Source organism: Aethalodelphis obliquidens, unplaced genomic scaffold, assembly GCF_003676395.1.
Source record: "Aethalodelphis obliquidens isolate GAN/ISIS:26980383/991018 unplaced genomic scaffold, ASM367639v1 scaffold3, whole genome shotgun sequence".
Classification (NCBI taxonomy): domain Eukaryota; kingdom Metazoa; phylum Chordata; class Mammalia; order Artiodactyla; family Delphinidae; genus Aethalodelphis; species Aethalodelphis obliquidens.
In genome coordinates, this window is record NW_020837947.1 from 41,155,668 (window position 1) to 41,181,798 (window position 26,131).

Genomic DNA, 26,131 nt, shown 5'->3' on the forward strand with positions numbered 1-26,131 from the left:
TAAAGTGCATGTCACAGCCAGGGTGTTGACATTGATACTGTCAAGACACAGAACATTCCCATCACCATGGTATCCCTGCTGCCCGTTTATAGCCACATGTACTTCACTCCCTGCCCCCACCATTAATCTCTTCTCCATTTCTATAATGTTGTCATTTTAAGAATGTTGTGAATGGAACTGTACGATACGTAGCCTTTTGAGGTTGGCTTTTTTCACTCAGCATAATTCTCTGGAGATTCATGCAGGTTGTTGCATGTATCAATAGTTTGTCCCTTTTTATTGCTAAGTAGTACTCCATGGTATTGGCCTACCATATTTGTTGTCCTTTACCTACTGAAGGACATCTGTGTGTTTTCAGTTGTGTGCAAATTTAAGTTTTTATTTCTTTGGGATAAATGCCCAGGAGTTGAGTTGCTGGGTCATGTGATAATGGTGTGTTTAGTTTTTTAAGAAACTGCCACTGTTTTCCAGAGTGATTATTCCATTTTACATCCCCACCAGCAATGTATGAATGATCCAGTTTCTTCACATCCTCACCAGCATTTGATGTTGTCATTATTTTGTTATTTTAGCCATTCTGGTAGGAGTGTAGTGATATCTCATTGTGAATTTTACTTTGCATTTCCCTAATGGCTAATGGTGTTGAACATTCTTCCATGTGCTCTTTTGCCATTTGTGTATCTTCTTTTCCAATTGTATTGTTTCTATTTCTACACACACATCTATGGCTTCAATGGCCATCTGTTGTGCTTGTGACTCCAAATATGTATTTCTAGACCAATCTGCTTTCCTTGTGAATTAGATTTATATTTTTTACTGCTTATTACACTGTTAGATATTCTAACTCACACTCTGTTTTAAAATATTAGCTCACCATCTCCCTCAGGTCTAAAATATATTTCCATTCCCATACCTCCCACTTGAATTTATGATATCACTGTTTACTGAGTGCCAAAACCACGAATCTGGGAGATGCATTCAACCTTTTTTCTTTTGCTTGCATGTCGTGTTAGTCCCTCCTCTTAAATATTCTCTGTATCTATTTCCTCTTCTTTCATCCTTTCGCCACCCTTAATTCAGGGTCGTATCATTTCTCACCTGGATTATTACCGCAACCTTCTTGCTGATCTTTCTTCCCACGGTCCATTCTCCACAAACTCCAGTTGGGTTAATTTTTTTATTTTTTTTTTTGCGGTACGCGGGCCTCTCACTGCTGCAGCCTCTCCTGTCGTGGAGCACAGGCTCTGGATGTGCAGGCTCAGCGGCCATGGCCCACGCGCCCAGCATCGGCAGGCGGACTCTCAACCACTGTGCCACCAGGGAAGCCCCAGTTGGGTTAATTTTTGCAAGACTCAAATCTCACCATGTGACTTCCCCACTTTAAATCCTTCAGTGATTCCTCATATCCTTCACCAGGTCCTGTCAATTTTTCCACTGAAGCAGCCCTTAACAGCAGGGGAAACTGAATTTATGCTGTACATGAGGGTCTCGGGAGGAGCCTAAGTTGACTTGCTACAAGCACAGCATTTCTTTGAAGTCTCATGTTTCAGCTTTGAAATTTGTAACTTGTATTTTACTCATATATTCAGTGTTAACATTAAAAACAGTGGCTTTTCCAAAAATCTTCATGTAAAATTCATGTTTTGGAAGATGATCATGTGTACTCTAAAAGTCCCTCAGGCACACTGCCACACACATCTTAGTTTGAGGACCATGAATGTAAACATGGAGTGAAAATCATTTTGTACTAAAGCTTTCTCAGGCTGGGCTCCATTTTCTTTCCAGTATGACCACTTGCTCTGTGGGTGCCTGCCATACCAAACTTCTTATAGCTTGTCTGACAGAGCGGGTTCTTTCTGCTTTTGCATATGTTACTCCTTCTTCCTGAATGCCTTTATCTTTCTCCACTTGGAGAACCCCAGCTCAGTCTTTTAGACTGTGTTACTGTGACAATTCCTTTGTTGATAGCATTCCCAGTTTCCCTCTCCTAGGAAATCTGGGTTCTTACACCACCCTGCTTTCATTATAACTGAAACACTGTATTTCATTATAATGTTCATCTCTGATATCCCACCTAATTCCTTGATGCCCTTCCCTCTAGCCTGTGCAATTATAAGAACAGGGTCGTATTTTATTCTCCCATAGTATAGTACCTGGCATTCAGTAAGTGTGGATTGTATGAAATAATCTCAAATTCAGATAAAAATAATGACTTCGAAATCACTAAGAACAATCACCAGACAGTGCTTAACATCTTTGAGGGATATCATGGAAGAAGTCTTACGTGTGTGGGAAGTTGCCTCCTAAATATACGTTATAGTACCATTCAACCCTAAAATGTGTTATTCTACTAGTGAGAAGAGTTAAAAATTTCCTCTCCATTAGCACCTTACTTGCAAACTGAAAACATATATAGAAAACCTTGATCCATTTGAGCAGCTGAAAATTTTCTTACCCTCTTCAAAGCCAGATGACCTCTAAATTTATATTTTATGATAGTATGTAGTATTTTAAGAGGCATAGACAATCCTATGATATTTTAATGGGAATATGTGTCCTAATTTTAAAAAGTAATACTCTTTTATGATGTTTATCTAAAATACTAATATTTTAAAAATACACTAAATCTTTTTTTCCTTGGATTCCAGCTTCTTTACGCTCAGAACTAAACCATCAACATGCAGCTGAAATTGAGTTGTTACGGCATCATCATCATCAAGAATTGGCCGCTGCTAAAATGGAATTAGAGAGAAGCATAGATCTCAGCAGAAGACAGGTGAAGAACATTCTGTTCTGTGATGTCTTAAATAAATGTGAATAGACTTGAATGTTCACAATTTTCTGAAAATTATTTTGTAATAACTAGTATTTTCACTAGTAATTATTTACTATCTATATTAAAGAGTTTTATTTTTAAAGGGAGTTAGGTAATTCAGCTTTAGTATAATGGTCAGTTTATTTTATGACCTTTTAATTGAATATTTTGAATTTTATTTGCATCTTGAATGAACAATGAAATGTAAATAATACAGAGTGAAAACAGAATACTATAAAACAGCAGTGTCTGTCCAGTAGAACTTTCCATGATGAGGGACCTCTTCTGTATCTGTGCTATCCACTATGATAGTCACAAGCCAAATATGTCTAGTGTGACCAAGGACCTGAATTTTTAATTAAATTTTACTATTTAATTTAAACAGCCATATCAGATAGCACAGCTGTCCAAGTAGCAGGTCCTTAGGAAAAAAAGATAATTTATATGTCCATCTCACTAGCACAGCTACTATTCACACTTTTTAAATTTTGCTCATTAGCCAAGTGTCCTTTCTTTAATTAGATGGTTTGTGATCCTGAATGTATGTCTGGATGAATGGATTTCTAGTCATAGTACAATGAAGGCTATTCCCTGTTTATTAGTTTATTACTTATGACTTTCACTTTGTTAGTCTTCAAATATGTTAAATGATCAGCTCAAATTTTTCTTCATTACTAGAAAGTTTTAAATGAGCCACCTTATAACCATGGAGGGAACTTATATTCTCTCCAACTAGGCTGCTGCTGAAATTGACAATGTCTAGGCCTGCAGAATTTGCAGAAAACAGTGACTTGTAGGAAAGTGGAAGGGAGCTTATCTGTCAGACAGGATAACTACTAGATCGGCATGAAGCAGACAAAGTCTTCTAAGCAATGGGATGTGTATATACTGGGATGGCCTCCATAGATGCAGGTCCTTTTAAATTAAAGGATGATGGCAGCAGCATTTTACTGCAAGACCATGTAACTTATTGAATACTTAAGAGCCCTGTATTCTAATATCGGCTCTGCCATTGATTATAGATCATCCTTGGACAAATCATCTCTTGGGTATTGGTTTCTTCAACAGTAAAATGAGGGAGATGTGCTTATATGGTCTTTTGGGTCCCCTGTGGCCCTGTGGCATCCATATAAACACTTCTTGTATATTGATTATGAAAATAGAGGAGGCCTCGAGGTTTCCTTATTTCAGCAGTTTGCTTTTGAAGCAATGTCAGATTTACGTTTGACATTCCAGTATGTCATTTTCTTTCCCTTAAACACAGAAAGTAAATATGCAGAAAACTTTTAAAAACTATTTGTATTTTTCAGAGTAAGGAGCACATGAGTAGAATAACAGATCTACAAGATGAAGTAAGGCACAGAGAGCATCACATCTCAGACTTGGATAAGGAAGTACAGCACCTTCATGAAAATATCAATGCCCTAACCAAAGAATTGGAACTTAAGGGAAAAGAAATTCTCAGAATAAGAAGTGAATCCAACCAACAGATGAGGTATGCCTTCAGTCACCACAGAAGGAATTTGCAGTGTTACCTGAAAGACTGTTGCAATGGTATTTAGCAATACATGCCTATTTTTATGACTAGATAGCCTTCTAGTAAGATATTGAGGACCACTTTTTATTTGTTGCCTATGTTATAATTTGGATGTAGAAGAAATGTTTATATTTTGAAAGATGTATATACATTCACTAACTTTGGAAATTGTATGTAATTAAAATCTTTTAAAAATGTTATTTTAAAAAGCATTAAAGGAGACAACTTTAACAAGCTAGAAGATTAGAGCAAAGTAAGTACTTTACTTTAGGCTGTTTCCACTAATTTTCTGTATATTATACCTAAAACCATTTCAAATCTGTTAGAATATAGAAAGTTTTGAAAGCTCGATTTCAGAATAACGTTTTCTTAACTAAAAATAAATTAAACAGGTTGCATGAACAAGATTTAAACAAGAGACTTGAAAAAGAGCTGGATGTCATGACAGCAGACCACCTCAGAGAGAAAAATATCATGCGGGCAGATTTTAATAAGACTAACGAGCTACTCAAGGAAATAAATGCAGCTTTACAAGTGTCGTAAGTCGCATTATATTAAAGAAAATTCATGTGTGGACAATAAAGTGAGGAGCACTGTGTCTAACCTCAGATCAGCTAGACTTTTGAATCTAATTAAATGATATTTTTAAAAGAAAACTTAAGTGCTGTATTTACAGATGGTAACTGCAATATGATGTATTCTTTAATTACAAGAAGGCAGTTGAACAATTATGTTTTATCAACTGCTACTGCTATGGTTCTACTAGGACAATATGTGTCCAAAGACTGTCCCTCAGGATCATGAACCTATCATGCCGTGGTGAAAACTCAAAAGATACCCATTATATAGTGTTAAGTAAAAAAGAGCATATTGTGACCAATGGGGTTATTATGATCCTATATATACACTAATAATACATATTTTACAAAAGTATCAAAAGATGTTGAAGAAACAAATACAAATTTTAATGGTAGTGATTCCATCTGTGGACTGGATTAGGAGGTATTGGAGATGGAAAAAAGCAAAAACTCCTTTTTATTTTATATACTCTACTTACACATTGTTTGAATTCCTACAACAAGCATTTGATTGTTTTATGATTTTAAAAATCAATAAATGTAAAACATCACAAAGTTAGTACTCATATATAGTAGCTCCAATATCATTAAAACCCAAAGTTCTAATTATTGCTTTATGTTTTAAAAAATATTTAATAGCCCCTCTCTTTCCTACACACTTATTTATAAACTTCTATAGCTAATGCACCTGGCTTCACTCCATCTCTGTGGCCTAAACTGTGGTCCAGTTTAAGTTATCTCAGAAATAATTTACTCTAAGCTGCTGCAATGGTTTATTCACTTTCAGTCTCTCCTCTTCCAATCAATTAAAAAGCCTTCATAAAAAAATATAAATATCTCCATATACTTCAATAAAGTCAAAATAGTGACTTATTCCCATTACCCTCAGTGTCAAAGTCAAACTTAAAGTCTTAGCTCCAGCGTGCCGTCTCCTGCCTCATCCCACAGTCACCCGTATTCCCTGTCTGCTACCTTTGTGTCAGCCACACTGACGCTCACAGTTTCCTTCTAAGAGTCTCCTGTGTTATCCTCTACAGTCTAGAATAACCTTCTATGTCATTCCTACCTATTACCTTCCTCCAATCTAAAAATCATCTTGCATTTCATCCATTTAACCAGCTAAGCCTCCCAGTAAGTCTTGTTAAATTTGTACCACATATGCCCACATTCACTTCAGCTGAAACAGAAAACAGACCCCCCCAGTCACTGGCATTTACTTCAGAGGCCTCTGAGGTGAGGTGTTCTTTCTAATGGACACATACAGAATTTTCACATCAGTAGGCACTCAATGAATATTTCACAAATAAAATCTTTGAGGATTCCCTATAATATTTACCACTTCATAAAGTTACCCTTGAAATGGTAAAGAGACTCATGAGGTCATTTCCCCAGTCACAGTGATTCTGGGTGTTTGCAGGTATTGGGGGTAATTTTTAAACCTTGTGGGCTGCAGTAAGAGCTTGCACACCTGCTGTGTCGAAAAGCTCATAATCTCAGGCATTTTGCAGAGATGAGTTACAGTGAACCCCAGTGACCACAGTGTTGTTTATCAGGCAGAGGCTAAAATCCTGGTATCCCCCTCTTCATACTCTGAGAAAACATGCTCACAGAAAGAATAACCTCTGTCCGTGTGTCCGGTCTCCTTAGGAATGTTACGTTACAAAGAGTAAGGGTTATATCTTTGTTTTTACTTTATTCCGTTTTTTATGGTTTTGCACATTATGAACTTTCAGTAGATAGAAAATAATTTAGTATTTTAATATTCATTTTTAATCAAAGGATTAGTGTGACTCATAAGTCAAATATTTTATCTTTTTCTAGATCTACCATTTGTTTTCTACTTCAACTAGGTCTATGCTAACCGACCATATTTCTTTCTTCACCTGCTGTCATTATGTAATTAACCTCTAGTCTTAGGTATCTACTCATTTAGTTAAAAACAAACACATATACAACTGTATTTAGGCTAGCAATGTCTAGTAGATTTTTCTGTAATAACAAAAATGTGCTGTGTCTGCTCCGTCCGGTATAGTAGCCGCTAGCCACGGAGGCTGTTGAGCACTTGAACAGTGGCTGGCGCAACCAAGGAACTGAATCTTTAACTTCATTTAATTTTAATTAAGTTAAATGTAAATAGCCACATATGGGCTAGTGGCCTCCATATTGAAAAGCACAGTTTTAGACAGGTGGATATTTCTGGCGCATATCCTCAGATGCAGCCTGCTGGGATCTGCTGAATGGTTTGGATTTCAACAGATGGAAAGCAGGGAGGGTCCATTCCAGTTTAAGGAACTGGGGAGAACAACTTTTGAACTACTCTCAGCCTGTTTCAGAGAACTAAGGGTACCCTACTGAAGTTCCTAATCAACTGCATGCTGACTTTAAAACTTCAAAATCGGCAAAGCTCTGTGGATTCTTGGCAGTGGGTATGGTGGAGGGACTGGAGGGGCACGGGTCAGCCTGCCACCTGAAGCCTGCAGCTGCGGGGCCTCTGGAGCAGCTGGACATTTCTTCTGTCCCTGCCCCAAACCTTGTTGGACTCCAGGGAGATGAAATGGGGACAAAAGTTTAAAGGAGGGACCGTACCCTCTAAACATCGTTGAAATGGTGGTAAGAGTTCTGTGTCTCTTACGGAATTATTACTAGAAATCCTCTAGTGCTGGGTATTAAAGTCTACTTAGGTTTTCAGATATGCTACAGAAATTGTTTTATTTTCTTGAGTGGTATAGTATCTTAGTAAAAACATTGTATCTAAGAAATATGTCGTGTTTTTTGTTTTAGAAGCAAATGAGGATGGGCTGTTTTAAAGAACTTTAAGCTAAATGTAAATATACACAGAACTTGGAGTCGTGGCAGATCTTTATTATGCACAAAAGGTAGTTTAGTTCAGAGATTATTATTTTTTAGGGTTATTTTACCTTAACTTCTCACTGTACTGAAGCCAAAAGGTAATTTCTTATTGGGGGAAACATTTGAGTTTCTGTACTTGGACTTTAAGTAGGTCAGTAATACCTGATTAAAAAGAAGCTCTCCACCACACCAGAATTACTTATTCCTTAAAAGTTGTTTGAGTTTTTTAAATCTATAATACCCTAATAGTTATAATAATACCCTAATACCATACAGCTTATTTTCATAATCTTGTGAGGTAAGGATGAAGTCGTTCTATTGTCACAAGTCTGAATCTGTGCCTGTAATTTATGGGAAAGAGAAGTTTGACGTTAAGCTGCTTGAATTACTGTATTTCCTTTACCTTAAGGCTGTAGGAGATAGTATACTAGAGTTCTTTCATTTTATACAATTAAAATTCTAAAATAGATACGACTATTTTAGAATTTAGTCATATTTTAGAAATTAGTCATTAGTGACTAATAATACTGTTGTTTGGCTCTAAAATCTCAACTTACTGATTTTTTTTTGTCATTTATTTTAAAAGTGTGGAAGGACTATCAACTGGGAAACTTTTTTATACAGCTTTTTATGCATTCATATTTTTGGTTTGTGTTATCCATGAGCCGTAGACACTGACCTATATATTCTCAGAGACAAAAAAAAAAAAAAAAAAATCAGGGCGTGCGTGCCTGGGGAGAATCAAGCAGTGACCCTAATTAGTAATTTTATACGTTCTACTTCTGTCTGTCCTCTCTTTGTGTTACTTCTAATGGGAATCTGTATTTTGAGTAAAAGTCTGTATGTACTTGTGTGGTTCCCTCAAGGCAGTTATTTCCCAGGCTTTAATCCTTCCTATACAGCCTTTGGGAATTTGGTCATTTCTGGCTACCTATGATATTATTGTCTTAATATTTTTAATCGACTTGTTTTAACTTAATCAACTTTTCCTGTTAAATTTTTAACTCTGCAGTAAAACCATTATTACTACTGAAAAATTTCACCCATTATTCTAAATAGAAGTTAAGCCATAACTATATAACTGTGACTTCTGTGAAAATACAACAGTGTTATTAGATCCTGGCTAGCACTGATGCTTGAGGCCTGCCTGAGTGCTGTGAAACAGCGTAATAAGCATATATGCTATGAAGACCAGTCAAGATACACAGAACCTAACAGACTTTCTCCTTGTGGTCAGAAAGATTAAAGGAGAACAAACTAAACTGTCTCCTGTATCACTAGTCGTTCACACCTAGTCTTTGGGAAGCAGCTGGCTTAGAGAGTTGAGTGGGGCAACTGAAAGGGAAAATGTTGACTGCCGGGTGTTGGCCTGAATGGGCTTCAGAAGAGGACGAAGTGTGCTTCCCCCATCAGGATTTTGAAAGACTAATAATTCTTGGAATATGTTTGCAGGTTAAATCTACATCATATTACTTGTTCTCTCCTTTAATGCTTTCCCATTTGTGTTTATATGGATGTTTCTTCAGTTTAATCAATTATTTTTTTCCTTTTACTATCCAGGTATCTTTTAAAAAATTTTTTGGTGCTGTAAAGGTATTTTGTGGAGAAGATTAACTGATAATAATTTTGTAGGTAAAGAATGTTGAAACTAAACAAAAACATACACTGGAATTTAAGTTCAGAGACCTTTATTATGCAAAAAAGGTGGTTCAGGGATAGTAACTGACTATTTTAGACTCACTTTACCTTAACTTCTCATTGTACTGGAACAAAAAGACATAATAGTTATTGTTTTTGTTTTTTTTAACTTTACAAATGAAGTACATGTATTTATTTACACCCCAAGAAGATGCTTTCTGAATTTTCCATACTTAAAAGCAACATTCAGAATTATTCTAAGACATCATAGTTTTAAATAAGGCTTTAAATTGAGTTTTTTAGTGACCATTTACTACCAAGTATTTTTGTTCAGCTGCAGGAAACAGTTCAAAAATCTTGTACCTTGTTTTTACTGATAAAGCAAGTACTCCAGTGACATCTTGTGGCTACTCTGGTATGAAACGCAAATGCCTTTTTCCACGTTTCTCAAGCTTTTCAAAACCGTTGCCCATAAAATATAAAACTTTGCCCATATAATGCCACATCATGATAAAATGCAAGGTTAGTTTATGTGAGCTCAGTGAATTGTCACAGAAGAACAAAAGTGAAGATAAGGAAACTAGCCTCACACTGAACTGACGAAGTCCCAGCTGATCCTGAGAGTCACTCCCTAACCCCACACTTCCTCTCCCTCATACCTCCCTACTTCCCAGATTAGAACTTTAGCCATGGGGCTGGGTAGGGAGCCAATAATGTTATCTCCAAGTCTTTGGCTTGAGCTGAGTTAGTGGAATTTACTAAAAGTACTCAAATGCACAGATTCTGGTATGCCTCTGGAACTGGAGGGTGGGAGTGGATCACTGATACCTAGAGGATAGATCATCTAGAAGTTACTTAATATTTGTTGACTGAATAAATTTTTCTGTGACTCTTCATTAACCATAATTTTGTTGAGCTTAGTTTATTCTTCGTATTTGGAAAACAAGTTTTAAGATTGTTCTAATTATTTGAATTTTCTAAAATCGAGAGTGCTTTTTTTCAAACTACACTAGCAGTTTCCATTTGCACCCTCTTCATTCTGCCCTGTGCTATATTCTTAGACTCTGCAGGGTCCATGGCACCTCTGCTCATAAAAAATGGCCTCTATTCTAGAGTCTTCAGTGGCATTTAGTTCTATTACCTTCTCATTTCATTCAGGGCAGAACAGGCCTAGAAGGAAATATGATTCTTCTTTTATCTGATGAACTGGGTTTTTTTTTTCCAGTTTATATATTCAGTGTATTAACTGATATGCAGAATTTATAAACTGCATTTCCCATAAACCAGGAAAGAATGATGTCATATGTGTGTGTCCTTTGTACCCCTTTCCTCTGTATCTTCTGTCCTTTTTATATATGTTAACAAACTTTATGTCATCACACAATATCATATATGTGGTAAGTTCTCCTAATAGTAAGCCTACATTTCCAGCATCAAGCCTGCATTGCTAGGTTAGTATTATTCAGTATATTATTTCTTCTACAGAGCATACCTCATATACACTTAAATGACTTAAAAATGAGTGAATTCTTCCAAAGTAATCTGCAAAGCCTTTAATAACATCATCTGCACTTGGAGAGCCTTTCATAACACTACCTCTTGAGGCAATCATGTTATTATGCTTACAAGTTTTAACAGAAAAAGTTTGATTTTAAATTTTTGTGTGTTCAACTGAACCAATTTGAAAAATATAGGCATCGCAAAAGAATGTCTGCATCATATCAATGAAAGGTTTTCTTGTTTTTAGACTAGAAGAGATGGAAGAAAAATATCTAATGAGAGAATCAAAACCAGAAGATTTACAGATGATTGGAGAATTAAAAGCCATGCTTACAGAAAGAGATCAGGTCATAAAGAAACTAATGGTAAGTTGTTTGGGTTTGGGGGGTAGGGGGTTCTGGTGTAACCATGTTAGTAATCTGTAGACTGTTGATTGGGAAAACATGAGAAAGTATTTTTAAGTAATGCTAAACAAAAGTTGAAAGTACAAAATATATGTATTGTGATTGAATGTTTATTAAAATGTTTATGAATGAGGATAAGAAATACAAAGTAATTTTAAATTTGGTATTATGGTAAGGAGATTGTGTCTTTTTTCAGTAATTTTTAAAAAGAAATACTTTTTAATACATATTGAATGTTTAATAATATGTTATTGCCAGTGTACAGTTAATATACTATTGAAGTGTGTGTGTGTGTATTGTACATGTAGAATTAGAATTGGATGGGAAAGAACGGTCAACACATACATGCACAAGCCTGCATTGCACACTTCCAGTTAGTCCTGTTAACTTCCTAAAGTGTGTCCCACTAAAACCTGATCCAAAGACATACTTCATGGAAAAAGGATTCTATTTTCTTAGGGTTCTAGCCTAAGAAAAGCTACAGGCTCTGTCTTGAGAGTCTCAGTGCACACTGAGATGTTAGCGGCTCTGAAAAGTCCATCAGGGAAGAAAATACAGATTTTACAATAAATACACTGCCTTCATTAAAGTCATTATTCCTCAAGAATTAAAAAAACACAGATGTTTTAAAATTCATAAAACATTTCAGAGTCTTCTAAAATTATATGACCTGATCAATAATTAAAATATTGCTTTTTACTGCCACTAACAAATAAAAATCAGTAAAACTAGAAATAGAGTGCTAATCATTCTGTTTACTCATTGATCTCTTCATGAAAACTTTGGACATTAGCATGCAAAGAGAGCCTAAGAGCATTTATTTCTGAAGTCCTTTTTCCTTAACATATTTATTTCTCTTAGCATTTAGGAAAGCCATCCTGTTGTATGGGACTAGAAGTTCCTGCCAAAAAGCAACAGGTAGTTGATTGGGGTTCATAGATGGAACCCAGGAGCAGGCATTGGAAAGACAGAATATGTGCTACTTCATCCCAATAACCACCCAATTTTCCAAGCTTTGTGAACATGAGCACAGGCATCATAGCTTGCTCTGTCTCTATCTGACAACAGTAGAGTCATGAAAAATTACCTTATATTCTATATGTGAAATTAGCAAATGTATTACTACGTTTCATCTATGGTAGAAATAGCTGTTGATTTTCCAATTCTAGCCAGGGAATGGTCTACACTCTTCTCACTACACCCTAAGTCTGTGGACTGTGAGGCACATGGGCTGAGGTTAATGATGGTCAGTGGTAACTAGGAGAGGGTTGAAAATCTAGTTCTCCTAGAGCACACAACCCTGCCTTTCACACACACAGTGATCCATTCACTTATGTGTTTACTTCCTACACATAGGAAGTCTGGTTGTTCAATTAGCACCTGTTGGTGAAGCCAAAGGCAAAGGGTTTATCTCTGCATGGGCCATTCACTTTTTCTCTGTTCTGTGGTTACCATTGCTGTAATACATTGACGTCTCACAGAGGAGATTAGGCAAGATCAAATACTTTTCCAGTACTCAAGCATAATGATATACCATAGTGCCATCTTCATGTCTGGAAACAACTCAGCCATGCACAGAGCAGCTCCATGAATGCAGGTTAAGCCTGCTCAAAATGCACAGTCAGCCCTCTGGAAAAGAGATGGGCCAAATAAAACATTTAGCTCTAGCCTTGGAGGGAAAAGGTATGAAAGGGTAGAGAAGAATCCCGGAGCACAGGGTTTGAAATGTGTTGAAAACTCACCCACCAGCAGACTTTAAGATTTCTAAGATTTCTAGACCTGACAGGTCTAGAAATCTTTGAATAAGGTATATAAATTTTCATTCAGGTTTTATATTAAATTTTGAATGAAATGGCATTTATACAATGAAGTTTTTAAATATTCAATAGAAAATGTTTAAGAAATGTTTGTAATTCTTTTTCATAGGAGGATAATAAATTTTATCAGCTGGAATTAGTCAATCGAGAAACTAACTTCAACAAAGTGTTTAACTCAAGTCCTACTGTTGGTGTTATTAATCCACTGACTAAGGTATGTGCTGTAAACATTGTAAAATAGGAATATGGTTTAAACTTGATTAAAATTTTTATAAAATATTAAGAGCAGCAGAAGATAAAGCTTCCAAAAATGTTTTCTTAAATTTAATAATCTAGGACTAAAATCTATGAATTCTTTATACACTCATTTTCAAATGAGATGCTAATAATATTCATTTATTTGTTGAGAATTCATATTCCTTAAAACAGTATTTTATTAATATTATAAAACCTTGGTTATACCATTTTGTTTTCTTATATCTTAAAAAAAAGAAAACTCACTTCTGAGTCGCTTCAGGATAACTTCTTGTCATTTCCTTAGTGTTCACTGTCCTCTATGGGGTCTTGAAAAGTACCCCAAGCCCTGTATACCCAACAGCTCTCCCTGACTTAAGGCCTGCCATTTAATGGGCCTTGGGTTGGACATGTATTTTGTTGCCCACTAATCTTCAGAGAAGGGCCTTACTTCTCACAGTCTTAATCACCTTTCTTGACAATTAAAATTGAACATGACCTATTCTTACATTTTGTTGCTGTCTTAGGACAGATAGAAGAGCCTTGCAGATAAATGAAATGGACATGGCTAAGTCTTATACATTTTTGTACCCGAGCTTCCTATGACTCCCATCATAGTGCTATAGGTATAGTGAGTACGAAGTAAATATTTGTTCAGTTGCAAAATTTCATCATGTTTTCTATAAGTTACTACAAATTATTCTAGTGAATAAAGCAAGTAATAAAGAATGAATAATTATGTATATGGGCTTTATAGGGATTACATATCTTTTAGCAGGAATCAGTAGTAGAAATAAAAATGCCCATGCTAAAGCTATGTTTTGGATTCAGATTTAATTAATTTGCACATCATATCTAATTTCTCTTAGGCCCTTAGCCAGAAAAATTTCTGCTTTCAAAGCTCATAAAACTTCTCTATTAAGAAGATGGAATCTATCCTTTCTTCACAACTTAAAGTGCTCCAAACTTTAAACTTAAATGTTTATTAAAACAGAATGACTTGAATGATTTGCAAAATGGAATGACTAAAGTCAGGAAACCTATAGCTGTATCTCTGGAGTCCAAAACAGTGTCTGGCACATAAAGGCCTCTCAAAAAAAAAATTGGTGAATGAATGAATATAGTTTCAGTTTTTAAATTCATTATTTAGGGTGAAATAAGCTTTTAATTAAAAAGCTAGGTTATGAGACTTGTTGAAACAAGATTAGAAATATTTCCTTTTTACCTATTTTATTGGAATTACATTTTAGCCACAAAACCATTACTGTAGAACTTTACCAATGATACTTTTGATTTCTTAAAATAGAAACCTTAAGTAGGTTTAATTATGCCCTCTCATGACTAGAACAAGAAAATGCTAAAGATACATCTTTGTAAATTAGGGACTCAATTTTCACAAATAATTCTGAAGAAGATATTGTTCTTCCTTTCTTTTTGCAGTTATGCTAAAATAGGCTTCTTTTCAGAGACTTTGTGGTTCACAGAAAATGACAAAGGACAATGTCTAGATAGTTGAGATCATTATAAGCAAAGGAAAAGGATCATCTTGTCTATTAATTGCATTTTTTTCAAACTCTGGAATCATTTTGCAAAAAGTTATTTCATAAATTAGCACACATTTATGTTAATTTTTATTACACAAAGCAAGATGATGTTCATTGAATCTACAGATGAATAGAGACTAAAGTTAATGATTTGAAAGCTGATAGATTTTAATAATCTGAAATTGTATTGCTCTTTTCATCCATCAATTTTAAAGACCAATTAAAAGAAAAAAACATTGATCGCTTTTGTTTTATAACCTTTAATTTTTTTTCAAAGATTGTGAGCTAATGGTAATACTACCAATTAATTGGTAATTGAGACTTAAGTATACAGATTTCATCTTCCCTCTTCAGAGAGAGGATGCAGTGAATTTAAAACCAAATTATTTCTCTAGGTCAGCTCTAAGTCTTAGGTAGAAATGTGAGATTTGATTCAAACTACTTTGCCAAGCATTTTCTCAGTCCTTTTATTTTCCAGGCAAGGACTGCCTCCCTTTGACAGATGGCTAAAGTTCACAGACCTCTCTTTTAAAATTATGTTAACTTTTCACCTTCTCCTAATTTTAGCCTAAACCCGTTTAACCTCATGGTATCCATGAGATCTGCTGTTTCCCCCTTTCCCTTTTCCTCCCAATATTCTTTATCCCTTGGCCTTCTTTCCACCCCCTCCTCTCCTCCCCATGAACCATTCCTAAACATTTCTTCCTCATTCTTTCTGACCTAGCAGCATGTCTGTCTGTGAGGATTCCATGTAGATAAAGAGCACCTCCAAGGATCCCCAGACCGCACTTTGGGTAACACTGGTTCATCTTAACATCCAGCTTCCGAAATTTTCCCATGCCAAATTTGTATCTTCTATTGTTCCTATTTTCTCATTCGTCCTTATGCAGGGACTGTCCTCACATGTATTATTTTTAATACAGCAAAAGAAGAAGAACAATAAATCACCAGCAAACAGGTTTGTGAGTGTTCCCAATCTAAGTGCTCTGGAATCTGGTGGAGTGGGCAATGGACATCCTAACCGCCTGGATCCCATTCCTAATTCTCCAGTCCACGATATTGAGTTCAACAGCAGCAAACCACTTCCACAGCCAGTGCCACCCAAAGAGCCCAAGACACTTTTGAGGTGAGCCCCGTCTCACCAGTGATTTCTTTTCTTTTTTAACTTGAGAAATTTACTTTCTTACATTGCAGAAATCTACTACTTTAAGAACAGCCTAGGAAAAGAAATTTTACTGTGAAATATTTTCAAAATATATTCACCACCTCTCTAGAGAACTCCTTTTTAACTCTGTTAAAAAGATTTTTTCTGTTTCCTTGTCAATTTTCTAAATGCTTAAAGAGGTACTAATGTAATTCATATGCTTAGAATTTTAATATTTATATTTATGGACCGGTGCTTCATTTTTAGAATTATCACCAGTTTTTCATTAATAATCCATCCCCCTTATTACAGAAATTCAAGATATTTTTTATTTATTAAGTGGCTTTTGTTTCTTATCTATTTTTCCCTTGCTTATTTATAAATATATATGCACTTATTGCCAAAATAAAAAATATATAAGCTCTGGGAACTTAATGACAGAAGTAGGAAAAAAATTTTATAATTAATATTCCAGTTTTATCTCAGAGTCCTTGAATAAATGTATTAACAAGTAAAATTTGAATGAAATCCAATTGTTTATCCATTAAATAATTAGTCAGAAAGTGCTGTCATTTTGTGCTTTCCTTACTATTACTGATCTTGTGCTATTTTAAAATTTATTTTTTGACTTATTCTTACTAAGTCTCAGTGTCACTAGTAATAATCATACAGGTAGACTACTTTTTTTTTCTAGGCTAAGTGATTAATGACTAGTTAATGACATTATTTTAAATAGAAAAAAATAGCAAGAATGAAAAATAGTCAAATACACCTTTGAATGTGTCTCCTGCTAAACATTTTGTGTTGCTTATTTTCCCTTGTGCATGGGTATGTTCAGGTATCAGTAAGATGCATGTGCATGGGCTCAAGGAACATGACTACTGGAGTTTCCATTACACATTGTTGCGTGCCTTGTAATTTCCCCCAAAGACGGTAGGGATCCTTTTATTTTCTTAACTAGCCCAAAGAATCTTTAGTTAGAGTTAAGATAAGTATAAATTATATAACTTTGAAGATGGAGGGGAAATTGGCATTTTAATGTACTCCTTTCCCCTAGAGTATCTGCTTATGGAATTATGAAAGTTTAATATAAACATACATATATAAAAATATTATACCATGGTTTAGTTACTTAATTTAGTTGTAGTTAAGGACACATCTGTAAGAAATGCTTGTGTCAGATTCTAAAAATTTTTTTTAATTAACTAAACGAGAAAAGGTGCTGAACAAGAAGAATGTTACCTGGTTCTCTTATTTCCTACAGTTCCTCCTGAACTTTTTTATTCCAAGAAGGTCACCTGACTTTTCTCAACTGTTTGATTTTTTTGTTTCTTGTAATTGTTGTAATGTGGCTCCTCCTTCACGGACTTCATCTGAGCTGCTGCTGCACTCTCATGGAGTGGAGAACACAGTCCAGTGTAGAGGAAGTAGCAGATCTTTAAAATGCATCTCCTAACGTAGGGAACCAGTTGTGGTCATCTGCACTGATGTTTTATGTGCTTTTCCCTTCATTTTGCAAAACAGCTTAATGCTGGGTTACATGTCTCTCTTTTTATGAATTCAGTCCTCCTCAGAGTGAAGCTTCCCCGGTGGCTTCTCCAGATCCCCAGCGCCAGGAGTGGTTTGCCCGGTACTTCACATTCTGAAAGAATTGCTTTGGCACAGTTCTAGGCGGACTGTTACTAAAAGCATGACCTTATGCAGATCGTTATGTGAACAGGGTTTCCTATGTCAGACACGGTGAAAGTATTTGTCTCTCCAATTGAAAATGCCCTGTATTTCCTGTGATATTTATTGGAATCACTCTATAAGGTACTGTATTATGTGTGTAATTATAACAGTTATTTTTATTTGAGATGGGAGAGTCTTTAATCTTTGTAATTATTGCATAATAAATTTTGTTAGAACAAACAGTCTTTCTTTTTTGCTAGTAAGTTTGTTTTAACTTTTAAATACTTTTTAATTCCAGGTAAGACTTGCCAGAAAAAGTTTTACTACAAAATAATCATACAATATTAAATTACTTCAATAACAAAATCAGGACAGGGAAATATAACCTGTTAATTTGTTTCATTTCCGTGTATAACTGTAACTGTGTTCTCTAAGTTTACAAGGCTAGAATGAAAACACGTGGAAATTATGGACTTTCAAGTATATAAAATACTGCCAACTTATTTATATTGTTTTTTAAAATTATTCTGATAGTTGAGAACCTAGGATTTCTAGTACAGCATCTATGCTCAGTGTTACGAAGCCAGCTTGTTAGTTTTCTAAATAGGCAATTTGGTACTGACACATGAACATGGACCCAACTAACCACTATCACATGTTAATGAGACCTTAAGTTTTCAGTCCACCTTGGCAGGCTACTGTATTGTATTCCGTGGCCTGAAAGAGTGCATCCATTTCTAAGAGTGCTAAATATAGTTGACTCAGTAATTATAGTTGACTCAGTAATGTAGATTTTAGAAGAACCTGGGTGAACATGATCTATGAATGATTATAATAATGTTAAAGACCAACTTTTTAAATGATTGTTGTGTGTCAGGCACTGTGCTGAGGGGCCAGTAGAAAGATTATCTCATTTAATCCTCACAAAATCTTCAAGGAATAAACCACTGCATATGAGTATGCATGGCTGGTAGTGTGTTCTTTAAATTATCCTGAGAAAAAGTTCTTATAAAATGTTTGCTTTGAATTTTTTCTTCAACTAAGAGATTGAATTTTCCAACAAAAAATGGTTAATGCTTATTTCAGAAAACACAGTTATACGCTCATTTTCTTGCCCCTAGTTTATACATATCTTATAATTTGGACGTTTATTTACCAAAGATTTGATGATTAGAACTCTTGCAGGTGACTATGGGCATACAAAGATGAACACCTGGCCTCAAGGAGCTAATCATATACTCGCTGAAATAGTTCAGTACCAAGTGGTTTTTTACAGCAGTATCAGAAGGGCCACAGTCAGCTCTATGGAGGTACATTGGGAGTGGAGAAGAGGAAGTGATTGCTGCCTAAGTGGTGTCTACTTGCCTACGGTGTCAAGCTACCTAAGCTGGATATGGAAGTGGTACTCAAGTATAGTATTGTATATATATAATATATATAATATTGAAGGATGAATAGGAATTAAACAGCCCCACCTTTGGTCTGTCTGGTTAAGGCACAAGCTGAAACAACAGTCAGGAAGGAGCAGGCCAGCTGCATCTAAAGAACTCAGTGTAATCCTGTAGGACCATGGGGCATAATAAGAGAGCACCGACCTTGTATTAGACAGTATAATTTTAACATTTTTAACCCTTCAACCACCCAGATGAAAAACCTGAACTCCTCCTCTTTGTCATCCCCCCACTATACAGACATACATACACACACACAACTCGTAAAGGTTGAAACCTGTACTCTTTATGCTACAAATGGCCTGGAATGCTTAGTAAGGAATTCAACTTGATCCTCTAGTATTTGGAGCAGGTAATAAATAGCACGGTTAGGTTTTAAACTGTTTAGTCAGCATATTGGCTGCAATTTGTTCAGAAAATATGGGAACCTGACTAACAGCAAGACCAATTCAAGATTTATTGAATTGGTTCAGATGAGGACTGAAAGGAAGAATTGTTCATGGGAACGGAAATGAGGGAATAAAGAGTGAAAATGTAGAATTGCTGGGAGTTGGTGACAGATATGTGTGGAATGTGAAGAAAAATGAAGTGTGGGCAAAAGATGCAGTGTGATTTCAGGTATGTTGAAATTAAAGTTTCTCTGGAATAACAAGCAGTTAAACACAAGGGTCTGGAGTGGAGTATGGCATATATGAGATAAATAAAGCCAAAGGCCTGTGGATGAAACAACAAGGAATAGAGTTGTGAGCAGAACTTTGCGGGGGGGGCACCAACACTTAAAGGGCACGCAGACCTTGGATGAGAATGAGAAGTAGAGTTATAGATCCCCAAAAGCATGATGTTGTGAAAGAAGAATGCGTCAAGGAGAGAGCAGCCAACCAACAGTGTCAAGTGCTGTAGGGATTAAAGGGAAATAATGAAAAGTGTCTGTTGGTTTTAACGACTAGAAAATGGTCTTTGCAAAAGCAGAGTCAGGGTAAATGGCAGGAGCAAAAGCTAGATTCCGGAGAAGTGAGGTGAAAGGGAGTTGAGAGAGTGAGTGAAAACCCCTCTTTGAGGACGTTTGGCTATACAGGTAAGGGAAAGAGGCAGAGAAGGTAGTAGACTGAGATGGGGGATCAGATGGGTTTTGTTTGTGTTTTATCATAGTTTGCTACTGGGGAGGGAGAGAAGGAGAAAGAAGAGACAAGCAACAATTTTATAACCTTCAACTGTGTCACTGGGTTACACGTAATAACATTAAAGAGATGGTCAAAGAAGTCCCATAACATTGTTAACATTGTGATTGAAGAAGTTTCAGCAAGACAGTTATTTTGATAGAATATAAGAAGCCACATGGAATCCTAGGATCTTGGAGTTAGAAGAGGCCTTAAAGGCCATCTCTTCTAATCTCCCACAGAATGCTTGAATCTCCTCTATAACATCCCTGAGTGAACTTTAATACTTCAGTGATAGGAAGCTCACCTCCTCTGAGGCGCCCTCCCTGCCTACTGGCTCTGCCACCACCAAGTATCTTAACCTCTGTGACTCAGTCTCCTGGGCTTTGTAGTAATGGATACTCTTAACCCTACCTTCCTACAAAGATAATGAGTTTGAGAAAGGTATAAATTACTATAGGTGAGTAAATAGTTGTCTTGGAAAGTAGAGCAAATATACTGGAGAATTGTACAAGGATTGTCAGGCAGTGGTTGAGCTCAGAGGCTATATGTTTATATTGACACCCAGCAGCATGATTTTGCTCTTTGACCATGTTCAGCTGCTTGGATGCAGAATTATAGGAATGGATAATAATGGACACTTAACCAGGATTAGGATTTTGTTAGGTAAGTACAACAAAAGGAATAAAGTCAGAGGAGCAAGAGTGTCTGCAGAGAACTGATTATTATTTTTTTATACTAGAATTTTAGAAGTAAAACCATCAATTACCTTACCAAAGGGTCTTGTCACCGATTTCCAATGTGTGTCGGGGACATTTCCCCACACATCCAATTCTGACACCAGCTGGGTGTCCTACAATTCAGCTCAATTCTGACACTAATTACCCAGAGATGACATCAGATCCCACAAGTTAAGGACCCAGTCCTATAAGACTACCCTCTGCTTCAGATGCCTATAAGCCCAGGCTATTACTGGCTATAAAACAGAGGTTCTCATGACCCCCTCCTTGGGTTTGATTAATTTCCCAGCGTGGCTCACAGAACTCAGGAACCCCATTTACTCGCTAGATTACTGGTTTAGTATAAAGGATATTAACGGACATGAATCAACAGCCAGATGAAAATATATATAGCGTGAGGTCCCAAACAAAGGAGCTTCTGTCCTACTGGAGTTTGCGGCCCAGCACGATGGCACATGAAAGTGTACTGGTTCCCCAACCTGGAAGCTCCCCGAACCCAGTCCTTTGGATTTTTATGGAGGCTTCATTACATAGCCATTATCAGTGTAATCCACTGATTAAATTCATTGGCCATTGGTGATTGAACTCAGTCTCCAGCCCCTCTTTTCTCCCCTTCCCTGAGAACCAAGGAGCTCTAACCCTTTAATCACATGGTTGGTTTTTCTGTCAACTCTCCTTAGGTGGGGTCCAAAACTCACCTTATTAACATAAAAAAAGACACCTTTTTATTCCTCTCATCACTTAGGAAATGCCAGTGGTTTTTTAGGAGCTCTGTGCCAGAAACTGGGACAAAGACCAAATATATAAACACAATATCATTCTTACCTTAGAAGTTGTCAAATTAATCTTTGTATTTAGGTCAAGATGTTTAGTTCTTAGTTTTTATCTCATTCTGTCACCTTCTTCATAACCAGTCATATGTAGGTATGATTAAAAATTCTTATTTTTATCTTAACATCATATCTTAAAATATTTACCTAAGGCTTTTCATTATCATCAAACAGGAAGTTTCTAACTCATAGCTTTTCCCCAAATAACTGATTTTAAATCTGGAGTGAAGAGATAGGTCCTAATGGGACAATCATAAGGAATATTTTCTTTCTATATATGGCACTCTATACTACAGCTAGAGCAGAAAAAGTGCTTCTTGAAAAGCTGAACCACTATTGGTTTTTGTTGCTGTGTCCCTCTTTATGTTGTAGGGAATGTTAATGTGGATTAGGGAGTGGAGAAGGAAATATGTATAACATGGTAGGAAATGCTTCATTCATGTACACAGGAAACATATGCAAAAGTTTGTCCAAAAACAATACAAATTAGACGTTTAGAAATAGGTCTAAAACAAGTTTTAGTTATGCATTCAGACTCTAAAAAATGTATTAATGATCAAAGCATATGAAAATATTTTGAGAGCAGTATCATGCTTTGGACCCAGCTAAAAATTATCCATAGGAAGTCTCTTAACTTATTTTCATATACGAAAGGAGAACACATTTTATCTTTCCAACAAAACAAGAGCAACAACATTATTTGGAATAGACATATTCTTTGACAATAATGGTGTGCATAATTTTTCTTTTCATGTTGTTACAAATATTCCAAATTCTCTGTCACATGACACCACTGTGATAATGGATTATACCATATTAATTTCAGTTTGGAAGATTACTACACATTAACCACCTCTGGTAATACCAGGAATATAATATCTGTAATTTTCTGAATGTAGCTATATTTAATTTTAACAATTTTAATTTACTCTTATTAATAGTCAGAATCTCTTTGAAATAGAATAGATACCCCAGACATGAACTCACATATGTGGCCAAATGATTTTTGACAAGGGTGCCAAGATCATTCAATTAAGAAAGGACAGTCTTCAACAAATGGTGTTGGGAAAACTGGATATCCACATACAAAAGAATGAACCATGGACCCTTACACCTTACACCATATATAAAAAAACTAACTCAATGTGGATCAAAGACCCAAACATAAGAACTAAAACTCTTAGAAGAAAACAAAGGGTAAAGCTTCATGATATTGGATTGGGCAATGATTTCTCTGACATGACACCAAAAGTACAGGTAACAAAAGCACAAAGATAAATTGGACTTCATCAGAATTAAAAATGTGTGCACCAAAGGACAGTACTAACAGAGTGAAAATGCAATTCCCCCAAATAGGAGAAAATATTTATAAAGCATATACTTGGTAAGGGATTAATATCCAGACTATATAAAGAACTACTAAAACTCAACCAAAAAAACAATTCAAAAATGGGCAACAGACATAAATAGACATTTCTCCAGGGCTTCCCTGGTGGCACAGTGGTTAAGAATCCACCTGCCAATGCAGGGGACATGGGTTTGAGCCCTGGTCTGGGAAGATCCCACATGCCGCAGGACAACTAAGCCCATGAGCCACAACTACTGGGCCTGCGTGCCACAACTACTGAAGCCCACGTGCCTAAAGCCTATGCTTCGCAACAAGAGAAACCACCACAATGAGAAGCCCGTGCACTGCAACGATCAGTAGCCCCCGCTCGCCACAACTAGAGAAAGCCCAGGCGCAGCAACAAAGACCCAACACAGCCAAAAATAAATAAATAAAATAAATTTTAAAAAATAGACATTTCTCCATAAAGATATACAAATGGCCAATACGCACTTGAAAAGATGCTCAATGTCACTAGCCAATAGAAAAATGTAAGTCAAAACCACAATGAGATACCACTTCACGCCCATTAGGATAGCTTTTATTTATTTAAAAAAAGCAAGGATGTAGAAAAATTGGAGCCCTTTTGCACAGCTAGTGGGAATGTAAAACGGTACAGTTGCTGTGGAAAATAGTCTAGCAGTTCCTTGAAAAGTTAAACAATTACCATATGATCCAGGAATTACACTTCTAGGTATAGTCCCAAAAGCAGAATTGAAAGCAGGAATTCAAACATTTACTTGTACACCAATGGCTGTAGCAGCATTATTCACAGTGGCCAAAAAGTGGAAACAATCCAAATGTCCATCAACGGATGAATGGATAACTAAAATAAACAGAGTCTTTCCCTCCTGTTGTAGGGAAAATCCTTAGTTCAGTCTATCTCCTGTGGGTCTTCTTTACTCCCTATACAAAACACCTTATTTCTGGTCACCAAATGTGTGGGTGGGTTTTGGGTTTTCTCCACAACAACATGCAAGTCTCCGCCACCAGACAGGCATTCTACAATTTAACTCAATTCCAACACTTATCAGGAGATAGCATCAGATCCCACAGATTTAGGGCTCAGTCCCACAGGACTGCACAAACCACACACACACACACTTCAGATGTTAGTCCCAAGCTCAAGCCCAGGTGATCACTTGTGCATCCACCCAACCCACTACAGATCAGAGGTTCTAATGACCCCCCCTCCTTGGATTTGATTACTTTGCTAGACTGGCTCACTGAATGCAGAAAAACACATTTACCAGTTTATTAAAGGATATGATAAAGGATACAGGTGAACAGCCAGATGAAAAGAAACACAGGGCAAGGTCTGAGAGGGTCCTGAGGGCAATAGCTTCTGTCCCCATGGAATTGGGGTGTGTCACCCTCCCAGTGTGGATGTGTTCACCAACCTGGAAACTCCCTGAATTCCATACTATTGGGGTTTTATGGGGGATTCCTCACGTAGGCATGATAAATTATTAACTCTGTTTCAAGCCCCTGTCCCCACTCTGGAGAAATGGGGGAGACAGGGCTGAAAAATTCTAAGCTTCTAATCAAGGTTTAGTTTTTCTGGTGAGTAGCCCCATCTGGAAGCCATCCAGGAGCCCACTCAGAGTCACTTCAATAGAACAAAAGTTGCTCTTAGTGCTGTTATCACTTAGGAATTTATAAGGGTTTTTGGAGCACTGTGTCAGAGACAGGGTTAAAGACAATATTAGAACAAGAGATGCTCCTAATTTTTTATCATTTTAGGAAAGGATTTCAGGAGCTCTGTGCCAGGGACCAACAGCAGAGACCAATACTTATTTCCCATTCTCTCACACGTATGCTTTGGATTTGCTGAATTCCTTGGATCTGTAGGTTCAGTTTTCATGAAATTTGTAAAATATTTTGGCTTTTATTTCTTCTAATATTTTTTCTGCTTCCCTCACTCCTGGCCTTTGAGGACTCCAATTATACATAAATTATGCTACTTGACATTGTCCTACAAAACTTACCAATACCCTGTTGAATTCTGGGAGATTTTTTCTCAGTTTCATTTTGGATAGTTTCTATTGCTGTGTCTATAAATTCACTAATCTTTTCTTCTGCAATGTCTAATCTGCTGTTAATCCTATTCAACGTATGCTACACCCCAGCCACTGTAGTTTTCATCTCCAGAAGTTAGGTTTGGGTCTTAAAAAAATTTTTTTTTCTATCACATCTCTACCTAACATGTTCCTCTACTACTTTATCTTTCATATTGTTAATTATGTAGTTTTAAAATACGTATCTTGTTTTATTTTTGTAAATTTTTAGTTGTGTAGATTAAAATGATTATACTGTATTACAAAATTGCTTAATTCTATTTTCATCCTACTATTTTGTATTCTTTTATTCTATTTTACTTCACAATTTACATTCTGCTAAAATGTGAGTGGATTTTTGTTGGTTTTGAAGCTCCTAAATTAGTGCCACTGAATACTGCTTGTTGAATTGAATTTTTGTCATATCACTAAAATGTTTGTTTTTGTATAACCTTGTTTTAGACCAATTTATGTGTTATCTATTATCTCACAATAACAGAATTTGGTATATACATAGAATGGAATATTATCCAAACTTTAAAAGGAATGAAGTTCTGATACATGCTAAAACATAGATGAACCCTGAAAACATGCTAAGTGAAATAAGCCAGACTAAAGAACAAATATTGTATATTATGTGAGGTACCTAGAATAGACAAATTCTTAAAGACAGAGAGAAGAACAGAGGTTGCCAGAAACTGAGGGAAGGAGATAAAGGGGAGTTACTATTTAATGGGTACAGAGTTTCTGTTTGAGACAATGACAAATTTCCGGAGA

At 36.1% G+C, this 26,131-nt stretch overlaps 1 protein-coding gene and 1 long non-coding RNA gene across 6 annotated transcripts in view; one reads left to right on the forward strand and one right to left on the reverse strand.

The window, feature by feature from the left end:
• FAM184A (family with sequence similarity 184 member A) overlaps window positions 1-17,977 on the forward strand; it is a 119,460-nt gene extending 101,483 nt beyond the window's left edge. Inside the window, exons 12-19 of one of the 5 annotated variants that reach the window (XR_003428885.1) lie at window positions 2,649-2,776; window positions 4,126-4,310; window positions 4,745-4,891; window positions 11,166-11,283; window positions 13,249-13,353; window positions 15,841-16,043; window positions 16,900-16,994; window positions 17,626-17,977. Coding sequence is in view for 4 of the 5 variants with exons in the window: in XM_027087669.1 (XP_026943470.1) it covers window positions 2,649-2,776; window positions 4,126-4,310; window positions 4,745-4,891; window positions 11,166-11,283; window positions 13,249-13,353; window positions 15,841-16,043; window positions 17,626-17,707 (968 nt within the window). In the remaining variant the exon portion in view is untranslated. Of the gene's footprint in view, window positions 1-2,648; window positions 2,777-4,125; window positions 4,311-4,744; window positions 4,892-11,165; window positions 11,284-13,248; window positions 13,354-15,840; window positions 16,044-16,899 lie in introns of all 5 variants that reach the window. The other 4 variants (XM_027087688.1, XM_027087669.1, XM_027087680.1 and 1 more) reach the window with 4 other exon arrangements.
• Window positions 17,978-18,066: 89 nt separating this feature from the next.
• The window catches only part of LOC113609980 (uncharacterized), a 69,649-nt gene continuing 61,584 nt past the window's right edge, over window positions 18,067-26,131 (reverse strand). Inside the window, exon 3 of the long non-coding RNA XR_003428897.1 lies at window positions 18,067-19,291. This is a non-coding gene — a long non-coding RNA (uncharacterized LOC113609980). The remainder of the gene's footprint in view (window positions 19,292-26,131) is intronic.